The following is a 21,432-nucleotide window of genomic DNA, read 5'->3' on the forward strand; positions in this document are numbered from 1 at the left end:
GGTACATCGGTACATGGCAAGATACGAATGCACCTTCTTCGTCTTATCCTTTAGGCCACGACGACGTATACAATTTCGACATAAGCATCTCCAACAACACAATGATTTTGAAAAAAACAGAAAAGCCATTTCGTCTTAACGTCATGGCAAAACGTACGCTCGCGGTAATTAGATATGTGAAGTCATACCCCAGGGGTAACAGGCGAAGCAGATACTGGTAATATGACGTCTATTGAGCCGCCGTCCAGCTTAGTTCTGACTCGGGCTCCTTCTTGTTTGAAAGGTGGGGTAATCGTTGAGACTTAAAACGCTTCTCTCGGGGTGGGGAGCGCCGTTGACGTGCCAACCACGAAATACACATATACACTATATTTGTGGTACTTTGTATGCCCAGTGATATTTTCTCTTCGGTTTTCGGGACACGATTAAATATATTTAACCGGTCAATCTCGTGTGCACCTCCAATACGTTACAGTTATGTTGTTGTCACATGTTAAAACAAGGCATGCTCAACTGCGCTATTACCGTTATTGTCAAACACATTTCCTTTTATGCTCTCAGTTTCAAGAGCGCTCGAACTTAAAAATAAAATTAAAAAAACCTGTTTAAGTGATATTGCCACAATTTTTATTTTATTTTAAAGGGTCTTCGATGACAATAGGTATGGAATATAATTTCAGATATATGGCCGCCGCGACTGCAGGTGGTGTATCCTGATGGACCAATTTTGTATGACATTTTCGTATAAACGGGGCTCAATTCACGAAGAGCCCGAGTATGTTGAACTTCAGAGTGGCAATAGACTGTAGTTTGTCTGCATAGACTAGAGATTTCAACTAGCACCACAGAAAGTAGCCGAGCGGACGAAGCCTTCCGCTTTTCTCATCCAATAAATTTAATGACTATCGTGCTGTATGGCAAGTGGCGCCGTCCTATTGTAACCACATGTTTGTGATATCCATAACATATTCTAGGCCACAAAAAGTTTGTTATCATCGTCCGATGTCCGTTGCCATTGTCAGTGAGCGCAGCTTTTCAGTCCTTGCTCATATTCGAAGAAATAAGGGTGTCAGCTATGACGCATTACCAAGCTTTTTTTTGTTGGTTAGATGGGTGGACAAGCTCACAGCCCACCTGGTGTTAAATGGTTGCTGGAACCCATAGATATCTACAACGTAAATGCGCCACCCACCTTTAAGTTCTAAGGTCTCAAGTATAGTTACAAAACGGCTGCCCCACCCTTCGAACCGAAACGCATTACTGCTTCACACACATGAGGTCCTACCACCTACTATCACCTTTCACCCCTCGGCATGTAGTTACAAAACTACCTTGGCTGACACCGACTCCAAAAATAACAATAATTGTAACGTCATGATATTGATAATATTAAGTTATAGAAGAATACGCATTATTTTTTTAACTTTTTACTGCATATTAATTGAGTCGACTATTATCAAAGCCGGCAATGTGACTTTTGCACAATTATTGGTAAATCAGAAAAACGAATTATTGACTTTGTATTCCATTGGCAGTCACAAAACTCTTCTGATCGACATCTTACATAAATAACAGGTTAAGTATTAACCTTTATTTAATGCAGGTTTTGAACCGTATTCTTTGAAGGAGACGATTATATTCAAATAAATCTGTATTGACATATCAATAACATTTTTTTGTCCAAATGCACAGATTGCCACCTTTGATAATAGACGACTCAATTAGTTTAAGTCGATTTTGTTGACGAACACTGGCTGCACGCACGAGAAAGTGTCACGTTCCGCCTGAGCCTGAGCGTGCAAGCGAGAGCGCGGAACAAGCGATAGAGAGGCACGATCGGCCCAAGCATTGGCTTCTGACACATTTATCTCTCTTCTCGCGTGACGTCAAAGCTAGCAGTTCGAATATTACTGCTACTGACGTTATCACGTAAAACTTGTCCGTAAACCGACTTCAGACAACCATTATAATTTTTTTGTTTATTTAAGTACCGTGTCGATGATTGGAAATTGTCGTAAATGGAAGGATTTGATTCGAGCCCTACACCCCAGCAGAGGGTAATAGGGAAGAATGATCAATGATGATGATGATGTCAATGACTGGAATTTCAAAATTAAATAAACGGTATTTTTGTCGACGAAGCTAGGTGAGTTTACGGATTTTTAGTATCAAAATAGTTACCATTTAGTAAACGTTACGTCTTAAAAAGTTACTTTTAATATAAATGTTTATTCATATTAAGCGGCTACACCTAATTCAATACCCATGACCCATAAAAAATAAATTCTTATTACTGACTACATTGTTCGTATGGCACACAGACTCCGTCCTGTCTCCAGAAGTACTTTTTACATCTACAGGCTGGTTTGCACGGCAATACGATGCCTATTCTTCCAACAAGATGGCACTCCCCATCCTCCGTCGCCTGCGAACAGCTCTCTCCGGGGCAGAAAGGAGGGCAGGGATTGTACTCTTCATTATCACCGTCACAATCGAAAGGAGCTGCGAATCAGAATTCGAACATGAAATATAAACAATAGAATATCATTTCCCCAAAAACAAAACGCGAAACTACGAGTATACCGGTGGTAGGACGTCTTGTGAGTTCGCACGGGTAGGTACCCTCACCCTGCCTATTTCTGCCGTGAAGCAGTAATGCCTTTCTAGATACACGAGTGGACGAGCTCACATCCCACCTGGTGTTAATGTAAATACCGCCTCCCACCTTGAGATATGAGTTCTAAGGTCTCAGTATAGTTAAAACGGCGGCTCCATTCTTCAAACCAAAACGCATTAGTGCTTCACGGTTGAAACAGACAGGCTGGCGGTACCTACCCGTGCGGACTCACAGGAACTTCTACCAGCAGTAAAACAGTGAACGATTGGAGCTTACGGCATTCTCTAGTCGGTATGCACGTTCCGTTGGCTGCGCGTCTGTAGTTAAATCTACATTTGCAGGCTGGCGCTGGACAGTCGGCGCTCGCAGGCTTCGGACAGCTTGACTGGTCATCGCATCGGCTCGTTGGACAGTAATCAGAAGGACAGTCCACGGGGCACTTGTCTAATATCTCGCTGTCCGCACAAGGAGGCTCCGTGACGTCGTCAGTCGCATCTTCGAATGAGAAATAACGTAATCAGTGACCTGTGCTCATTCAGGGTGTCCAGAAATGATCCCTGTGCCGAAACGGGAATAAACTACTAAAGTATGTATATTTAACGGTGCTTTTAGGTATCCATTAACGGTGCTTTTAGGTACCACAAGCACCGGTCATCGTCCTGGTCGAACCCGTCGGTTGCGACGAAGGTCTCGACGAGTAGGTAAATTAACTCATAGACACAGCCCACTGAGTTTCTCGCCGGATCTTCTCAGTGGGTCGCGTTTCCGATCCGGTGTTAGATTCTGCGAAGCACTGCTCTTGCTAGGCCCAGTGTTAGCTACACTCCGGTTTAAGCCCCGTGAGCTCACCTACACGTTAGGGTGAAGCTGAAATAGCCTCTCAAGGCTATCAGCATAGGCAGGAAAAAAAAAGCGTAAAGTGAATGGAAAACAATAGGTTACTGTCGTAGGGCGTAAAGCGAACGCATACGGATATTTATCACCATCCGTACAGGTCGATAACTGTAATCAAACTGCGCAATAGTCGATATTCCGACGCTCCGCACTTATTATACGCATTAGAAGAGAGTCGATCTCCCGATGGTTCGTGCTTTAAGGGTTAAACATACATAGTTGACAATTATGTTCGTTACTATGGCTTTGAAGTCATTGAGAAAATGTATAGTTTTATTACAAACATATTTATGTTTTTGCATTATTTGTTGTGCTGCTATGACTCACGTAATGTCGTCTTTTATCACGTAATAACCCTGGAAATGAGCGATTTATCATTGTAATGTCGACGATTAATGCCTCTTTTTTTTTATAAAATAGCAAATTATATTTTGCTATTTTTTTTTTACTTTTTTCTTACCTATTTGCTGGTAGTCTAAGTGGCTATTCCAGCTACGCCCGGTGAGGAGCTCACGGGCTCAACCTGAGGGAATTTACTAACACCAACTCTAGCAAAAGCAGTGCTTCGCAGAATCTACCAGACCTTCTCAGCAGGTCGCGATTCCGATCCAGTGGTAGATTCATTCGCGTAGTAGCTGCTCTTGAGTCGTTAGGTCTCCTTTGGAGGCGCTCGAGCAGCTGTTAGTAAATCCTACCAATCCTGGCTGAGCCTTTGCTCGCCCACTTGTCCTGGTGAAACCAGAAAGGTATCAAAAAAGGCAATGAAAAAAGAAACTACCAACTTGAAAGGTTACTAGTGTCCCTAAGGCTTTTCTAGTTTCACCAGGACAGGTGGGCAAGCAAGGTCTCAGGAGCTATTTTTTATTGTACTAGGTGCGTCGCTACTGTAACTTTAGAATGGCATTCAGTGTCTGAATACATTAAGTATGTGTTCCGTATCGGTACGTTAGGAAATTGGGGCCTTTGAATTTGCAACGTGTGGAACGATTGAATTTCGATTACCCGTTGCCTCGCTGTGTTAGAGACCCGTATGGTAAAAATGAAATGCTTACTTACCTGCCTTAGCGACGACGAGCCACGCTGCAGTTAATACGATAAAACAAAAACGTCCCATTTCAACGAGATGTTTGTCAGTTGTGTTCAATTCAGCGTTGCGCACTTGTATTTAAAATGTATCGCGCAAATAAGTACCGATAAAGTTTTAAAAAATTTATTTGTTCAGGTGAACGAAAACGTAATTAATTCCCGTTTAATTGTTCATAAAATACATTATGTTTTATTTATGTAGTTTAGTGCTTACTGTGACTTTTATTGCTTCGTGTATGATTTATTTTTTTAATTACTTTCCGAGACCGAGTTGAAAAGAAGATATTTATCGATATTGAAGGTTTTTTTAATGTTACTTACTCATCCTGGTCAGGATTTTTTTTAATTGTCTACATGAGTAAACGACCTCACGCCCCTCCTGATGTTAAGTGGTCGCCGGAACCCATAGACAAATCACAACGTGAATTCCGCCACCCACATTGAGAATTGATGTCTGTTTCAACTGTCTACTAATTACGCATATTACATTTTTTTGCGGGTTTGATTATACTATGCTATTTCTTCATCGTGAATATGCATCAGGTACGTATTTCATTAGAAAAACAGGTACTTGTCTGCGGGATTCGAACACCGGCACTGTCGCGATGTCGTATCGCTTGATACAATTTAAACGGGCGTCTTATCTTTTAGGCCATAATGCCTTCAAAGGATATTAGGTTGAAGTAATAAAACTTTCTTATATGTGGAAACTTTAAAGTTAATTGAGTTTTAAATTGATGGCTCAACTTACCTTGACACATTTCGTTACACAGATAGGATGATATATTATGTACACATGTACGTCTAGCTAATAGGAGCATATTAATATTAGATAATAGAGGTTACTTACAGGTCGACGCTTTATTAGCAAATAACAAGTATTAAATTCTATAGCAGTTCTGTCACCTTTAAAATAAACAACATGATTGCTTCGCGACATGGCCAAGAGCTCTTCTATCGTAGAAGGAAGACAATACCAAATAGGTACGCCATATTACCAGCATATTTATGATCTCTCAGTTTCACCTATTAGTTTTTATTAATAGCACAGAATTACAACAGCTAAGTACTGTTACGCCGGTAAGAGCAACGCCATCTATCGTCAAATAGTGGAAACACATATCGAAACGACTCGACCTGTCAGGAATGCTAGATCTACTCGAAGCGAAACAGCGAACGGATCACCTGAAGCGAAGTGGAAGAAGCGAATTACGAATTGTAATGCGTTCTGTAGGTGTTCTGAGAATTAAATAGAGTTTTAATTTGTACTTTGATGGAAGTTTTATTTATCCCAAATCCCAACGCGTATTAGTATTTATCACTGGTGGTAGGACCTCTTGGGATTCCGCACGGGTAGGTACCACCACCCCGCCTATTTCCGCCGTGAAGCAGTAATGCGTTTCGGTTCGAAGGGTGGGGTAGCCGTTGTAACTATACTGAGACCTTAGAACTTATATCTCAAGGTGGGTGGCGCATTTACGTTGTAGATGTCTATGGGCTCCAGTAACCACTTAACACCAGGTGGGCTGTGAGCTAAATATTAAATGGTCACAATTTCGAATACCGGCAACATTAATCGGTTAACCTCTGTGCTGTTCAGGCAAGGGAATTGAAGTACACTGGTTTTACAGGTATCTTTTTTTTAGGATTGAAGGATTACTAATGGCCCAGAAGCCTTTCCAATTCTACCAGGTACCAGGACAGGTGGATGAGCAAAGGCTCAACCAGAGCAAAGGCTCAGCCAGCTTTACAGGTAGCGTGAAACTACTGGTAGCAGGAGAAATATAATGACTAAATGATGATAATTTAAAATGTCAATCTGTTGCTGCCTTGCCGCGTAAAATGACAGACTAAATGTCAGTTACCAGAAGGTTCAAATAAAAGTATTATTAAATGAGGAAGATGATCTACAAGCGCCACCGCAAATCTATAGTTAATGTTCTTTGATACCGAAAAAAAACACTTTGGAATTTTTCATGGGTAGTCAATTAGTAACGCCGAATGGATATTATTTACATTAAAAAAAAACATATTTTTATAATTTATGTCTGTTGTATTACGTATAATAATTATTTAAATAAAATAACATTGAAACATTACACGTAATGCAAATAATTTACAATCAAATAGTCAGTTCAAGTACATGTACATGAAAAATACTTCGAAGTTAGTAAAAATGTGTTGAATAATTATTCTGAGCGCTCTGTTGGGCCCAATGTTTGAGAATTCTGGAAACGAAAATCATAAATACTCAACGGATAAGAAAAAAAAAGGATGTATAAAATCGGACTCGACGAAATTTTGCTGTTGTCCATAGGCGACGGTAACCGTTCGTTATCAGTAGAATTTTATACTCGCCTGCTTAGAAAGGCTAAATATATGACAACGGGTCTGTGTGCTTAGTGCGAGTTATTTAACATTCTCGATAGCGTTAAAGTTAACTTACATTTGTATGCAGTTGGAACAGCGCCCCTAGCGGCAAACGTACGCAAACGTTCCCATTCCATACAAATATGAGTTAACTTTTACGCTATCGAGAACGTTAAATTACTCGCACTAAGCACACTGGTCTCTATGCTCTCTAAAAGCATTGAATATTAACCCGTTGACTGCCATGTAATCACCGGTGCCTTACGTGGTGCTCTGAAGTAACTTTGTCGATTTTTGTTACTAACCACTTACCATCAGGTGGGCCGTATGCTCGTCTGCCTAAGGCAATAAAAAAGGGATATCATCATCAGCCTATAGCAGTCCACTGCTGGACATAGGCCTCTCCAATTGTTCGCCACTGAGCACGATCCTCGGCTTCTCTCATCCAATTCCTGCCAGCCACCCTGTACAGATCATCACTCCACCGAGCTTGAGGGCGTCCTGCACTACGTTTTCCAGTTCGCGGTCTCCACTCCAGAACGCGTATACCCGAGTAGCAACACCCTGTGATCGCCGACCCGCATGCCCAGCGTGGCGATTATGGTCAAACCCTCCAATTATGGCAAGTCAAAAAGGGATATAATAAACATAATTTAGATATGTTTCTAATGTGTTTTTTTCTGTCATACATAAAAGTAAAATGAAGAACTAATGTTATTTGTCGGTGTTTGGTAGGTCGGTAGGTTAAGTAGATATAGATCTGAGAATTTAAGTAATTTAGTCGGTCTACATAAAATAAATAATGACATTAAATGTACACAATTATAAGAATTAACATTAATTAAACTTAATTTAGGTTTTAGGGCACTTATTATAAGGAACGCAAACTCCCTTGTTCCTCCAAAACCCTTCAATGCAACGGCAAGAAGGTCTACATTCCACTACAAATAGTATGCTCCAAAAATAACGACAGTGACCGTCAGGAGTGGCTTGGGAACAGTCGTCTGTGGGGCAGTATGGTGGACAGGCTACGTACTCTTCGTTCGCTCCAGTACAATTAAATTTGGCTGGAAAAAAATTAGTTTCATTGAATATATATATCAGATACATTATTTACTTTCTTTTATTGCTTAGATGGGTGGACGAGCTCACAGCCGACCTGGTGTTAAGTGGTTACTGGAGCCCATAGACATCTACAACGTAAATGCGCAACCCATCTTGAGCTAAGTATAAGTTCTAAGGTCTCAAGTATAGTTACAACGGCTGAGTTAGGCAATTCACACACTTAGTAACAGAAATCGACATAATTACTTCTCAGCGCCACGTAGGGTACCCATTCGAATGCATACTAGTATAAGGTCAAATACAAGAATAAAATACAAATACAAGTGGTTATCACCGCACAACCAAGCAGTTGCATAACCAGAGAAATAATGTAAGCTACCTACTAACTACTACCTGACTATTTCTGCCGCGAAATAGTCATGTTTGGACAAGGGGTAAAACCAGGATCACACAGCTGTTTTTCAATTTAACTAAAACTCCCGTTCCTCTGATGGATGACGATTTTCACGATTTCATGAGCTCCAATAACCACAAATGAACACATGGGCCGCTAGGAAGGTTATAACCCTGTTGTTGTACACGTATTTATGAGGAAAATAGCTTGTTTGGCAAAAAAGGCAGAAGATCTCACGATAATATATTACGCGGCTACTAATTAAAAACTTGGGACCAAGGTCACCTCGTCTGCAGGCCATGCAATGCCGTCTTTACCATAAGGGCACACGGGGCCCGTGCCCAGGGCCCCCATTCTCAGGGGGCCCCTAAGGACCAACAATTTCTCTCACACATGTATTCGGTTTCCGTTATCGTGATCGTAACCAAAAAACCAGCAGCATTCTAATATCATTAATGACATATTATATCATACCGTATTTGATTACCTATAATAAATGGTCATACTCAGTAAAAAAATGTTATTATAATTCGCTTTTTTTACTTTCCAAAAGGGCCTCAAATTCTTGTGTGCCCAAGGGCCCCAGCCTAATTTAAGACGTCCCTGAGTCCATGGCTTGTTTTCTAATCACAATTACTGATGGTACCACCATCCTGAATATTTCTGTCATCAAAACAAATTGCGTTTAGGTTGGAAAAGAAACTTCGTTCTTATGCTTTAACGTGACACCTTTCACAGTCTAGTAGTGTACAAGTTCAGCTGTAGGTAGTTCAGCTGTAGTAGTTTCGGTAGGCAGCGGCTTGGCTCTGCCCTTGGCATTGCTGAAGTCCATGGGCTACGGTAACCACTCACCATCAGGTGGGCCGTATGCTCGTCTGCCTACAAAGGCAATAAAAAATAAATTAAAAAAAAAAGCTGATACGTCTCACTTATCATCGTTAGTCGATGTACGTAAATAAATAATATGTCATCAACTACGAGCACTTTGTAATCTACCACATTCTGCCACATTAAGCCCCAGGTGTCGGCGGATAGATCTACATAACTAGCACATCAGCTTCAAAATCTTTATTTTGCGATAAGAACCGATAATGGTAAAGTTTTTTAAGGTCATTGTCAGTACAGCTTTGGCCTGATATCTCATTAATAAAAGCTCATGCCTGCAGCATGCAGCTTAGCTTTCAATCTCTGGAGTACAATCTCATAAATTTCCCAAGCAACAAGCCAAGTGGTGGGCATTGTCGGGGCTTAAATAAGCACTTACGGCAACTGGCTATGGGTATACAAGTGTTGTTCGCCGCTCGTCTATAGTTGAATTGGCAGTCGCAACGGCTTTCGAGGCATTTGCCTCCGTCGGAGCAGTTTTTAAATTCGTCATGGCTCTCAGGACATCTGCCAGTAGTACAAGCAGACGGACATGTATTCAACTGTTCACTAGGACCGCACTGTTTATCTGTGAAACAAATTATATCGGTTATGTTGTGCATGGACCAACAAAGTTTCGTTGTGTTAATCATTCTCAAAAATGCTGCATTAGCAATTGCTAAAGTGCATCAGTGTTTACGGCGGTAGTTATAATAGCGGGGGATCGAAAATGATCATTCTTATTACCGTCAGACACAACCCACTGAGTTTCTCGCCTTGATCTTCTCAGTGGATCGCGATTCTGTTTTAGTACACCATTCAGCGAAGCGCTGCTCTTGCTAGAACTCGTGTTAGCAACATCTCCGGGCTAGAACCCCGTCAGCGCACTTACTCGTTTGGTGAATCTAGTATGACACCTCGGGGTCATTAGAATAGTTAAGAAAATAAAAAAGGTTATTCTCCTAACGCCCTACTTTGAGTAGATATGTGAACGCGCTCATGGACCACCTGGTAATTACGCAACAACAACACCCTCACCAACCTTGAGACATAAGGTCGAAGTTTCATTGATTATATTATTATAACGGCTGTCTCAACCTTCCAACCGGAACGCATAACTAGTTTGCGCCAGAAATAATCAAGACAGTATCTTCCCCTTGCGAGTTTACAAAACGCTGCCTGCCCCCCCCCCCGAATCCTGATCATGCAGGAGCCAGTCACCGTCGACGCCCTAGACACGTCCTTACGGATCCATCAGATCCATATATATAACCTTTGCATTAGATGCCTTCAGCTCTAATACTAGGAGCAGGCTTAGGGACCCCGGTAACCGTACTCGTCGAACTCGACAAAGAGGTCGACGTGCAACCTAACCCATGCATCAGCCCGCTGAGTTTCTCGCCGGATCTTCTCAGCGGGTCGCGATTCCGATCCGGTAGTAGATTCATTCGCGAAACAATTGCTCTTGAGTTGTTAGGTCTCCTTCGGAGGCGCTTGGGCAGTTGTTAGCAAATCCCGCCCCACTTGGCTGAGCCTTTGCTCGCCCACCTGTCCTGGTGAAACTGGAAAGGCCTTCGGGCCACCAGTAAACTTTCAATCATAAAAAAAAAAGTCGGTGACCCCAGTGCTCGGGTAAGATACTCATAAAAGGTGCTTCCCAGTTTTTAGTAAATCCTTGACCTGACTTTTACAACTCTCACTGGAAGAGAAACGGATCTAGGTGGAATATGGCCACTACATAAAAAAAAAACTCATAAATTAAATAAAAACAACATTTCCGAGCTGCGTAACCAACCAGATCAATTAATTAATGTACGCAATATATTCGGCGAAAGCCGGGGACAAGCCGACGGACTGTCGGTCGTCGAGACGATCGTCGGAGACCGACGAAGACCGACGACGACAGTTTTCGCGGTACGGCGGCCCATACGGTGCCGCTGGTGTTCCGGGATACCACGCCTATTTTGTGTTAGAAGCGTTATATCGAAGATCTCGTTGTATCGTGACACACATGTTATTACCATCAAAATAACACAATACCTCAGATAATATTAACGGGCTATCGCTTAGTAATTGAATGGCTCCAGGCGTTAATGATCTCAGTACCACTGAGTTTTTTAAATGACAACGATCTTAACTCAAAATTTACTAATTGAATTGAACAACTTACCTCCAAAACAATGACCGATTAAAACAATGAATATTAAAAAACACATATCACGAGTCATTTTCTCAATACACTGTAGGCACTCGTGTGAATTCAACGGAGAATTAGCAATAAATGACGTAAGCACGAGAACATAGAATAAACACAAACAAAACGGTGACTGCGTCAATGTGATATTAGTGATTCCGATTATTTCCGATCCGGTTGTAGATTCTACGAAGCACTGTCCTTGCTGGGCCAATGTTGGCAATGTCCCGGACTGAGCCACCAGAGCTCGTTGTCTGCACGCCCGGTGAAGCTAGCAAAACCCTTTGAGTTTAATAAAGCAATACGTCAGATAAAAATATATAAATTACGAGCGTTATTAATATCAAATCGTTACCTAATATGTATTACTTTTATTTCATATTTTTTTGTTAGGTTGGACAAATTTGATCTTTTTACCGGTTCTCATAGAGGCCACTTAACATTTGGCGGACCGTGAGCTCGTTCACCCGTCTAAGTGATAAGAAATATAAATAATTTAAGCGCGATTAATTTTTTTATATCACGATGTTATCGAGGAAAATACTCTTCGTCGAGGTAGTCATTCGTGAACATACGCTATGTACGTCATTCATTAGAAGCCTTTGTACAAGCTGGGAGATATTTAGTAACATCGCTCGACACGAGACATCTTAAACATTAGACCAACGGCTCTCAACCACATTGTTGTATCGCGATATCCTCTCATCAATATTTACAAATACGATAATTTTCGATATGTGGAAAATATGTCTGTTTACTAGATGATAATTGTACAATTACGTCTAATAGCATAATGAACTATAATTTAGAGAATGTACCGATATTATTGATCACTGCAACTATAATATAGAACATTTTGGATATACATACGTATGTGTAAGGATGTCGTGAATTTGTGCAGAATATGCGTGCAGAATAAAAAAGGTTGGGACCCGCAGCTTCAAGCTTGACTACATTTTTTGACCCATACCCCTACGATCTTTCAACTGAGATTATGTTTTTCAATGCAACTTCCAGAATCTTGTTAGAGAGACGACGGATGAAGTCAAGAAGGAACATGTTCGCTTAACATATAAGCAGCTACGAATGATTTTTATGACACGAATGAAATTTGAAATAGGCTTTTACCCCAAAAACACATGCTTTTACCCTAAAAAGAAAAAAGAAAATTGTATGGTTTGTAGCAGCGGCCAGCGAGCGTCCGAAGGATCAAGTCCGATGAAGACAAAAACAAGAAAACTTGTTTTTCTCCTTGCACATCTTCGAAGAAATAAGGGCCGATGATACCGCCGGACAAGCGTGTAGCGTTTGATAGCGTTCCATGATGAAATGTCACGACTAAATATGTGTTCATGCCAAATTTGACAGCTGTCGTTTTATCAAGATAGCCGCTATGAGCTGTCAAAGTTCGAGCGTCCCTATTGCAAAACCCTTGCACACCATTCATCGTAGACAGTCTCCTGTAATAATTACTACACTTCTTGACTTCTTGTAATAGTAATTTACTTAGAATTTCACAGCATACAAACATCGGTAAATCCAGTCATCTTAAGCACGCATCCTTTTTCAATACTTCGCGATAATGTAAGTGACATCCACTTTATCTAATATTCTATCTAATCTATCTAAATCTAAATCTATTCTATCTAAATCTAATAATTATGTTAATTTTGTGAAATCTAAGTAAATTACTATGACAAGAAGTCGTGGATATATTAATATCCGGAATCCTCGGAATTAGTATCCGAGAATAAACAAGTGATTTTTTTAAATGTTTCATGATGATTTAATATAGTAATATAAATTTCAATGTAAATTTTCTATAATATTATTTTAAATAAATAAGGTTCCTTACTTTTCCCTACCGAATCGCTCTCAAACTGAGAGAATTTGCTGAAACTGGCCTTAGCCAGAACAGTACTTCGCGGAATCTACCACTGGATCGGAAAAGTGGCTCACTGAGAAGATCCGGCGAGAAACTCAGTGGGCTGTATCTAAGGATCAGTTCGCTCGTCGAACTCTTCGTTCTACGAGGTTGGTGACCGGTGCTTGAGAGTGAATCCGGGGGATCCGACAATACATGTTTCGGGCTTTGCATTGCCCAGTAGCGCTCGGATAAGATAAAGTTGCTGTGTTGTATCAAAATAGACTTCCAATAAATTAATACTTAAAAAAACTACATCTCGTAAACATTCTGTTTACGTCAAACTCACTCATAATTAAGATTTAAAGATATTTTGAAAACATTTTTTTTTGCTTCAAGCAATATAAAGTAATGGTCTTTTATAGAACAATAAGACGAACAAGTGTTCTCAAAGTTATGAATTAAGTTTTTTAAATTCAAGAGTTCGCACCCGCATTAATTCTCTCCAAGTCATCGAGCTGCCGCCTATCTGATCCTCCCGATCCATTCTCGGTACTTGTAGGGATTCCAAGCACCGGTTACCGTTCTCGTCGAACTTGTCGAATACGATGAGGAGTTCAACGTTCAACCTAGCTCACAGACACAACCCACTGAGTTTCTTGCCGGATCTTCCCTGTAGGTCGCGATTCTGTTCCAGTACTCGATTCAACAAAACCCTGCTCTCTAGGGCTAATGTTAGCAACTCTCTCGAGTTGAGGCCGTGAGCTCACTTACCCGTCCGGAATAGCCACTTAAGACTGCCAACGATTAGTTAGGGAACTAAGAAAAACAGGGCGAATTTATATTTAAAAAAAAAAGTTATCACAAATTTCACGCCTAAACTGAATCGATTTTGTTATTTTATTATTTGTATTTTCCATTTTCATTTAGTTTTGTTGAATAATCCGTACGCAAATCACTAAAATTATTTGTCGCGATGAAGGCACGCGGAAAATAGAGCCGATAAAATAGAGCGTCATTTTAAACCCATAATATGAAGCTTACATGAATTATATGAATAAAATTTATATCAAACAACACATTTTGTATTAATGTGGCGGGATGAATAAGAAAGCTATCCACGGGCCCCGGAGAGCACCATCTGTATATAATCACATCTTTATTGGAAATGTACTCATTTCTCTCGTTTACTGTCAGTGTACCCATGTAGCAAGACGGTAGAGGTTTTTACCATTGCCCCGCCTGCCAGCTGAGTAAGTCATCCATACCACCTGGAGCCACTTCGTTCATCCACAGTGCGTTTCCAGAGATCTTTTTTGCCACGTACCATCCGGCTTTGGAACGAGCTCCTCTCTACGGTGTTTGTCGAGCACTATGACATGTTCTTCAAACGAGGCTTGTGGGGAGCGTTAAACGGTAGGCAGCGGCTTGGCTCTGCCCCTGGCATTGCTGAAGTCCATAGGCGACGGTGACCACTCACCATCAGGTGGGTCGTGTGCTCGTCTGCCTACAAGGGCAATAAAAAAGCCAGAAGAAGTTGCATTGTCACCTTTGTGACGACACCCACTTGAATATATGGGTCGGTCCAATTCTAAGCCGAGAATAGACAACTAAGATATGTAGTTCGGCCAATATTTTACTGGTGGTAGGACCTCTTGTGAGTTCGCGCGGGTGGGTACCACTACCCTGGCTATTTCTGCCGTGAAGCAGTAATGCGTTTCGGTTTGAAGGATGAATGAATGATAATAAACAGTAAACAGTAATAAACAGGAACTGTTAAAGAAATACGTTTATTACGAGGCGGTTAAGAATTTAAGGGATCAAAACATACCATTAATACTGGTATTTAAAATCTTAAAAGCTAAATTAAAATCATTTACTTCACAGCGGTATTATTAGTTCAAGAGCTAGCTAACGTTTATTACTACTAAGATGTACATAAATGTTTATTTTATATCTATTATTTCCGACGTATTGGATACTTTACAGTTTTCGTGGTCACGGAAGGAGTTGTTTTAATTATATCTATGATTCACGAAATTGCAGTAAATTCTATAACAGTTTTCCTACCGTGTACACATGCAGTATTTTAATGATTCCTTGAATCTTGCTGCAAAAGAGCACATAGAGAGCTCTCAACAAAATCTTCTTCTTCTTTGTCGTTTCCTCATTACTGAGGGTCGTGACCACCTTGGTCCAATTTTTGCACCAGCTTCCTCCAATGTTGCCTGTATTCGGCCTGCTTAATGGCGCCCTGGACGCTGGTGTTTGTGGCATCCTTGACAATGTCCGTCCACCTGGTTGGCAATCTTCCTCGACTTCTCTTTCCTTCCACGTGACCTACAACTATTATTTTATCCAAGTTCTCAGGATTTTGTCGGGCCACGTATCCGAAGTACTTGAGGAGACGCTGCATACAGATTGTAGATAAACAAATCTTGACGTTTAGGTCCTCTAGAATTGACACATTTGTTCGGCGCTCCGTCTATGATACGCCCAACATTTTGCGCCAACACCACATTTCAAATGCGTCAATTCTCGATCGGGTACGGGCCTTGAGGGTTCACGTCTCAGAAGCGTACAAGAATATGGAGAAGCTAAGGGTTCTCATGAGCTTTATCTTAGTTTTTTTGTTTATGCTGCGATTTCTCCAAATCTTCTCCAATCGCTTCACGGCTGATTTTGACATCTGAGCCCTCCTGACCACCTCCCTGTCACAATCACCGTCACTGGATATTAATGACCCCAAGTACACAAATTCCTGCACCACGTCCAGATCACGCAGTTCGTGAGTGCGTGTCATTGTGCCAGCTCTATCGACAAACATTAATTTCGTTTTGGATTGGTTGATGCAAAGTCCGTAATCTTTGCTAACGACTTCCACTCTCCTCAGAAGCTCATGCAGCTCTCGTTCCGAGGTACCGATTATAGTTGTATCATCAGCGAAACGAAGATTATTAATTTGGTAGCCTCCTACACGAATACCCCCCTCCCGGTTCCGACGGTATATCCAACCGCGTTATTAAACTTCTACCCGTCCAACTCATCGTGATGTTGGCATCTATTTTCAATGCCGCTATGGCGAACTGTATCTTTCCCGCGGTGTGGAAAGAAGCGGACGTTATCGGTATACATAAACCCGGTAAACCAAAAAATCATCCGACGAGCTACCGCCCGATTAGCCTCCTCATGTCTCTAGGCAAACTGTATGAGCGTCTGCTCTACAAACGCCTCAGAGACTTCGTCTCATCCAAGGGCATTCTTATCGATGAACAATTCGGATTCCGTACAAATCACTCATGCGTTCAACAGGTGCACCGCCTCACGGAGCACATTCTTGTGGGGCTTAATCGACCAAAACCGTTATACACGGGAGCTCTCTTCTTCGACGTCGCAAAAGCGTTCGACAAAGTCTGGCACAATGGTTTGATTTTCAAACTATTCAACATGGGCGTGCCGGATAGTCTCGTGCTCATCATACGGGACTTCTTGTCGAACCGCTCTTTTCGATATCGAGTCGAGGGAACCCGCTCCTCCCCACGACCTCTCACAGCTGGAGTCCCGCAAGGCTCTGTCCTCTCACCCCTCCTATTTAGCTTATTCGTCAACGATATTCCCCGGTCGCCGCCGACCCATTTAGCTTTATTCGCCGACGACACGACTGTTTACTATTCTAGTAGAAATAAGTCCCTAATCGCGAAGAAGCTTCAGAGCGCAGCCCTAGCCCTAGGACAGTGGTTCCGAAAATGGCGCATAGACATCAACCCAGCGAAAAGTACTGCGGTGCTATTTCAGAGGGGAAGCTCCACACGGATTTCCTCCCGGATTAGGAGGAGGAATCTCACACCCCCGATTACTCTCTTTAGACAACCCATACCATATTTTTCTAATGAAATACGTACTCAACAAATGTTCACGATTGACTTCCACGGTGAAGGAATAACATCGTGCAATAAAAATCAAACCCGCAAAATTATAATTTGCGTAATTACTGGTGGTAGGACCTCTTGTGAGTCCGCACGGGTAGGTACCACCGCCCCGCCTATTTCTGCCGTGAAGCAGTAATGCGTTTCGGTTTGAAGGGTGGGGCAGCCGTTGTGACTAATACTGAGACCTTAGAACTATATCTCAAGGTGTGTGGCGCATTTACGTTGTAGATGTCTATGGGCTCCAGTAACCACTTAACACCAGGTGGGCTGTGAGCTCGTCCACACATCTAAGCAATAAAAAAAAAAAAAAAAAAAAAAAAAAACCCTGGGCCAGGAAGGTCAAGTACCTGGGCGTTACCCTGGATGCATCGATGACATTCCGCCCGCATATAAAATCAGTCCGTGACCGTGCCGCGTTTATTCTCGGTAGACTCTACCCCATGATCTGTAAGCGGAGTAAAATGTCCCTTCGGAACAAGGTGACACTTTACAAAACTTGCATAAGGCCCGTCATGACTTACGCGAGTGTGGTGTTCGCTCACGCGGCCCGCACACACATAGACACTCTCCAATCCCTACAATCCCGCTTTTGCAGGTTAGCTGTCGGGGCTCCGTGGTTCGTGAGGAACGTTGACCTACACGACGACCTGGGCCTCGAATCAATTCGGAAATACATGAAGTCAGCGTCGGAACGATACTTCGATAAGGCTATGCGTCATAATAATCGCCTTATCGTTGCCGCCGCTGACTACTCCCCGAATCCTGATCATGCAGGAGCCAGTCACCGTCGACGCCCTAGACACGTCCTTACGGATCCATCAGATCCAATAACCTTTGCATTAGATGCCTTCAGCTCTAATACTAGGGGCAGGCTTAGGGACCCCGGTAACCGTACTCGTCGAACTCGACAAAGAGGTCGACGTGCAACCTAACCCATGCATCAGCCCGCTGAGTTTCTCGCCGGATCTTCTCAGCGGGTCGCGATTCCGATCCGGTAGTAGATTCATTCGCGAAACAATTGCTCTTGAGTTGTTAGGTCTCCTTCGGAGGCGCTCGGGCAGTTGTTAGCAAATCCCACCCCTCTTGGCTGAGCCTTTGCTCGCCCACCTGTCCTGGTGAAATTGGAAAGGCCTTCGGGCCACCAGTAAACTTTCAATCATAAAAAAAAAAAAAAAAAAAAACGAATACCCCCCCCCCTCCCAGTTCTCCAGAACGAGCCTCATAATGTGTTCACCGATGAGGTTGAAGAGTTGTGGGGAGAGAATACACCCCTGTCTGACTCCACGTTCGGGCTTAAATGATTGGGAAAACTCATTGTCCATTCTGACTCTCGTAATTCCATCCATATATAGAGTCTGAACAACGGAGACGAGGTGGTCCGGTATTCCCATCTCTTGCATCACGTCGAACATTTTCTTCCAGTTGATGCAGTCAAAAGCCTTAGCGTAGTCAAGGAAGCAGAGAGCCATCGGGACGTTGAACTCCCTTGCCTTTTCGATCAACTGCCTCAAGTTTAAGATCTGCTCTCTGGTTCCTCGACCCTTAACAAAACCCGCTTACTCGTTGCGATTTACCTACCGATAAAACCCTCCAGTCTTTTATTGATAATATGTAGGAGAATTTTACTCGCATGCGAGATTATGGAGATGGTCCTGTAGTTCTTACATTTCCGCGTGGACCCTTTTTTATGGAGAGGAATTAATATTGATTCCGTCCAATCTTCAGGCCACTGGCCAGTACGCCATACTTTCTAGCAAATAGAGTGTATAATCTTGGTACCATCCGAGCCTAGGCTCTTTAACATTAGAGCGGTTACGCTGTCCCTCCAGCATGCTTTTTGCTTCAGCCTATTGATTGCTGCCTCAACTTCTTAAAGAAGGATATTTGGCTCATGTTGGTTATAATCCACCGTTTCTTCGATATCATTGCAGCCCTTTTCGCAATATAGCTGTTCGCTGTACAAAATACTTGATTGAAATTGAAGGCTACGAATGCACACCTACGTAGATTCCTAGTAATCACTCAATGCGCTCAGTACTTATAGGATAATCAAATATTTTGGTCTCATACTTAAACTTGTTTTACAAAAATACATAGATGAGTTTTGGAACGAAGTTCCTTATCGCGCGTTGTGAAAGGGGGCTAGACGGAAAAAATTCTTACGAAAAGTTGTCACGACACTTTTTCTTATAGTAAGCTATTGTACGAAGTAATTCATATTGTATGAAGTAATTACGAAAATTGAGCCTACTGATTAAGTTTATATAACATTATATTTGTTAATATGTTATAATAATAAAAAATATATTATAATATATAAAATATATAAAAATATATTATTATAACTTAAAAAAAATAAAATTTTATTACAATTCCTTCACTAATTAATCGAAAGGAACTTCGTTCCATCCGGGTGTCCCTTGACACCTCTCAAGTTTTTTTTTTTTTTTTTTTTTTCTGTGTCCTCCCTCCGATACTTAAGTGTGTGGTATAATTAGTAGGAATAGCGTCTTCTAAAGAACATGCAAAATTTCCTCAAACGTGTTTATATTTATTATGTTTACTAAAAGATGTCAGCTCTCGGGCTACATTAGAAATAGACACATGTATAAATATGCAGAATATACTTCAGAATTTTATTTCTTAGATCAAAATAGTAAGTAGTAAGACGCATCGATTTAATACGTATTCAAAATGATATGGAACTTACTTTTGCTAGTAGTTTTATTCTTATTGTGGTTAAGCAGAAGAAGTAACAAAAATATCATGAAAGTATACAAAGAAATTGGTTCGGGATTTAAAAAAATGCCTTTGGTAGGCCACACTTATTTATTGGGCGACTGCGTGCGGGCCCTAAAATCGGCTACCTCCTCCCTGGAGGAGCAAATGGCAATTGCAGTAAGCCGCACCACGAATGATGAAACGGTGGGTCTACGAAAAACAGTGGACCTGCTGCACGCCCGACTGGCCCAAATCAGTGCCGAAAACGATCGCCTTCGGCAGGAGAACGGGCAGATGAAGGTCGACATGGCTGAGATGCGCACGCTCGTGAACGACTTAGTCGAGAAGCAGTGCAACTCGGCCCCTGCATCTACTCCGCTCGAGACAGAAGAGGCCAACGAGGCCGAGGAGTTGAGGCGGCGGCTCCTAATACAGGAGGCACGCAGCTCGAACGTGGAGCGTGCGAGACCGCCCCTCGCTCACGAGAGAAAGGGAGAAGCACCAACACCGGCACCCCGCAGGATCATGAAGACGACCGCCAGCTCTAACGCGGTATCAAGGGCCACCAAAACATATGGCGGCCCCAAAACCAAAATGGGCGTAACTCCTGCGGCACGTCCCGCCGCGATTGCTGCTGCGAGGGCAACAACGTCCGCCCCTCCGAAGACACCGGCGTCTGCTCCTGCCCCTACCCAGCCTGTGAAGGCGGGGCCTGGCAGGAGCCGGACTAAGAAAAATAGGAGCGTCAACGCCGCAAAACCGGCCCCGACCCCCCAGCCCCGCCCACTGCCCCCTGCCCCGGCCAATATGGAAGAGGCCTGGACGACGGTAGTGCGGCGTGGGCCTAGGAAAGTGGCGGCGCCTGCTGCGCCGCGTCCCAAGCCCGCCCCTACGGCCACCGCTCCCCGCCAAGAGGGTCGAGCGGAGCCGAGGGGCCAAAAAGGAAGAAGAGGAGCACGCAGAAAGCCGCGCGCCCCGCGGTCGGCTGCAGTGGTATTGGAGCTGCTGCCGGCCGCCAAAGAAAAGGGCATCACGTACCACGACGTGATGACCCAGGCGCGCGGCGGCGTAAATGTGGACGCCCTCGGCGTGGAGGGTGGCGTCAAGGTCCGGCAGACGGCCAACGGGGCTCGTCTTTTGGAGTGCCCCGGCGAAAACACGAACGCCGCGGCCGAAAAACTGGCGGCCCGGCTTCGAGAAATTCTGCCGGACCCCGAGATGGTGCGCATCGCGCGGCCCGTGAAGATGGGAGAAGTTAAAATCACGGGCCTCGACGAGTGCGCCACAAAGGAGGAGGTCGCCGCAGCCATTGCGTCGCAGGGCAACTGCGCCCTCGCCGACGTCAAAGTCGGAGAGCTCCGGGTGACATATTCCGGAACCCGGACGGCGTGGGCGCGTTGCCCGATTGCAACGGCGACCCTCCTGGCCACCCCT

At 43.0% G+C, this 21,432-nt stretch overlaps 2 protein-coding genes across 8 annotated transcripts in view; both read right to left on the bottom strand.

Moving 5' to 3' along the window:
- Positions 1–4,730, bottom strand: part of LOC101735367 (zonadhesin) — a 74,361-nt gene extending 69,631 nt beyond the window's left edge. For all 7 annotated transcript variants that reach the window (XM_062675069.1, XM_062675068.1, XM_038018721.2 and 4 more), the window contains exons 1-3: positions 4,568–4,730; positions 2,894–3,112; positions 2,299–2,502 (exon numbers count right to left, since the gene is read on the bottom strand). In XM_062675069.1, coding sequence (XP_062531053.1) covers positions 2,299–2,502; positions 2,894–3,112; positions 4,568–4,625 — 481 coding nt within the window. In that variant the 5' untranslated portion in view covers positions 4,626–4,730. The remainder of the gene's footprint in view (positions 1–2,298; positions 2,503–2,893; positions 3,113–4,567) is intronic.
- Positions 4,731–7,728: 2,998 nt separating this feature from the next.
- On the bottom strand, positions 7,729–11,943 carry LOC101747163 (inducible metalloproteinase inhibitor protein). The gene is made up of 3 exons (XM_038018730.2): positions 11,461–11,943; positions 9,691–9,879; positions 7,729–8,034 (listed from the first exon to the last, which is right to left on the bottom strand). Exons 1-3 carry the CDS (start codon positions 11,516–11,518, stop codon positions 7,820–7,822), a joined length of 462 nt encoding a protein of 153 aa, XP_037874658.1. The 5' UTR covers positions 11,519–11,943; the 3' UTR covers positions 7,729–7,819.
- Positions 11,944–21,432: the final 9,489 nt, after the last annotated feature.

The sequence above is a fragment of the Bombyx mori genome, chromosome 22 (assembly GCF_030269925.1).
Source record: "Bombyx mori chromosome 22, ASM3026992v2".
In the NCBI taxonomy this organism is placed as follows: domain Eukaryota; kingdom Metazoa; phylum Arthropoda; class Insecta; order Lepidoptera; family Bombycidae; genus Bombyx; species Bombyx mori.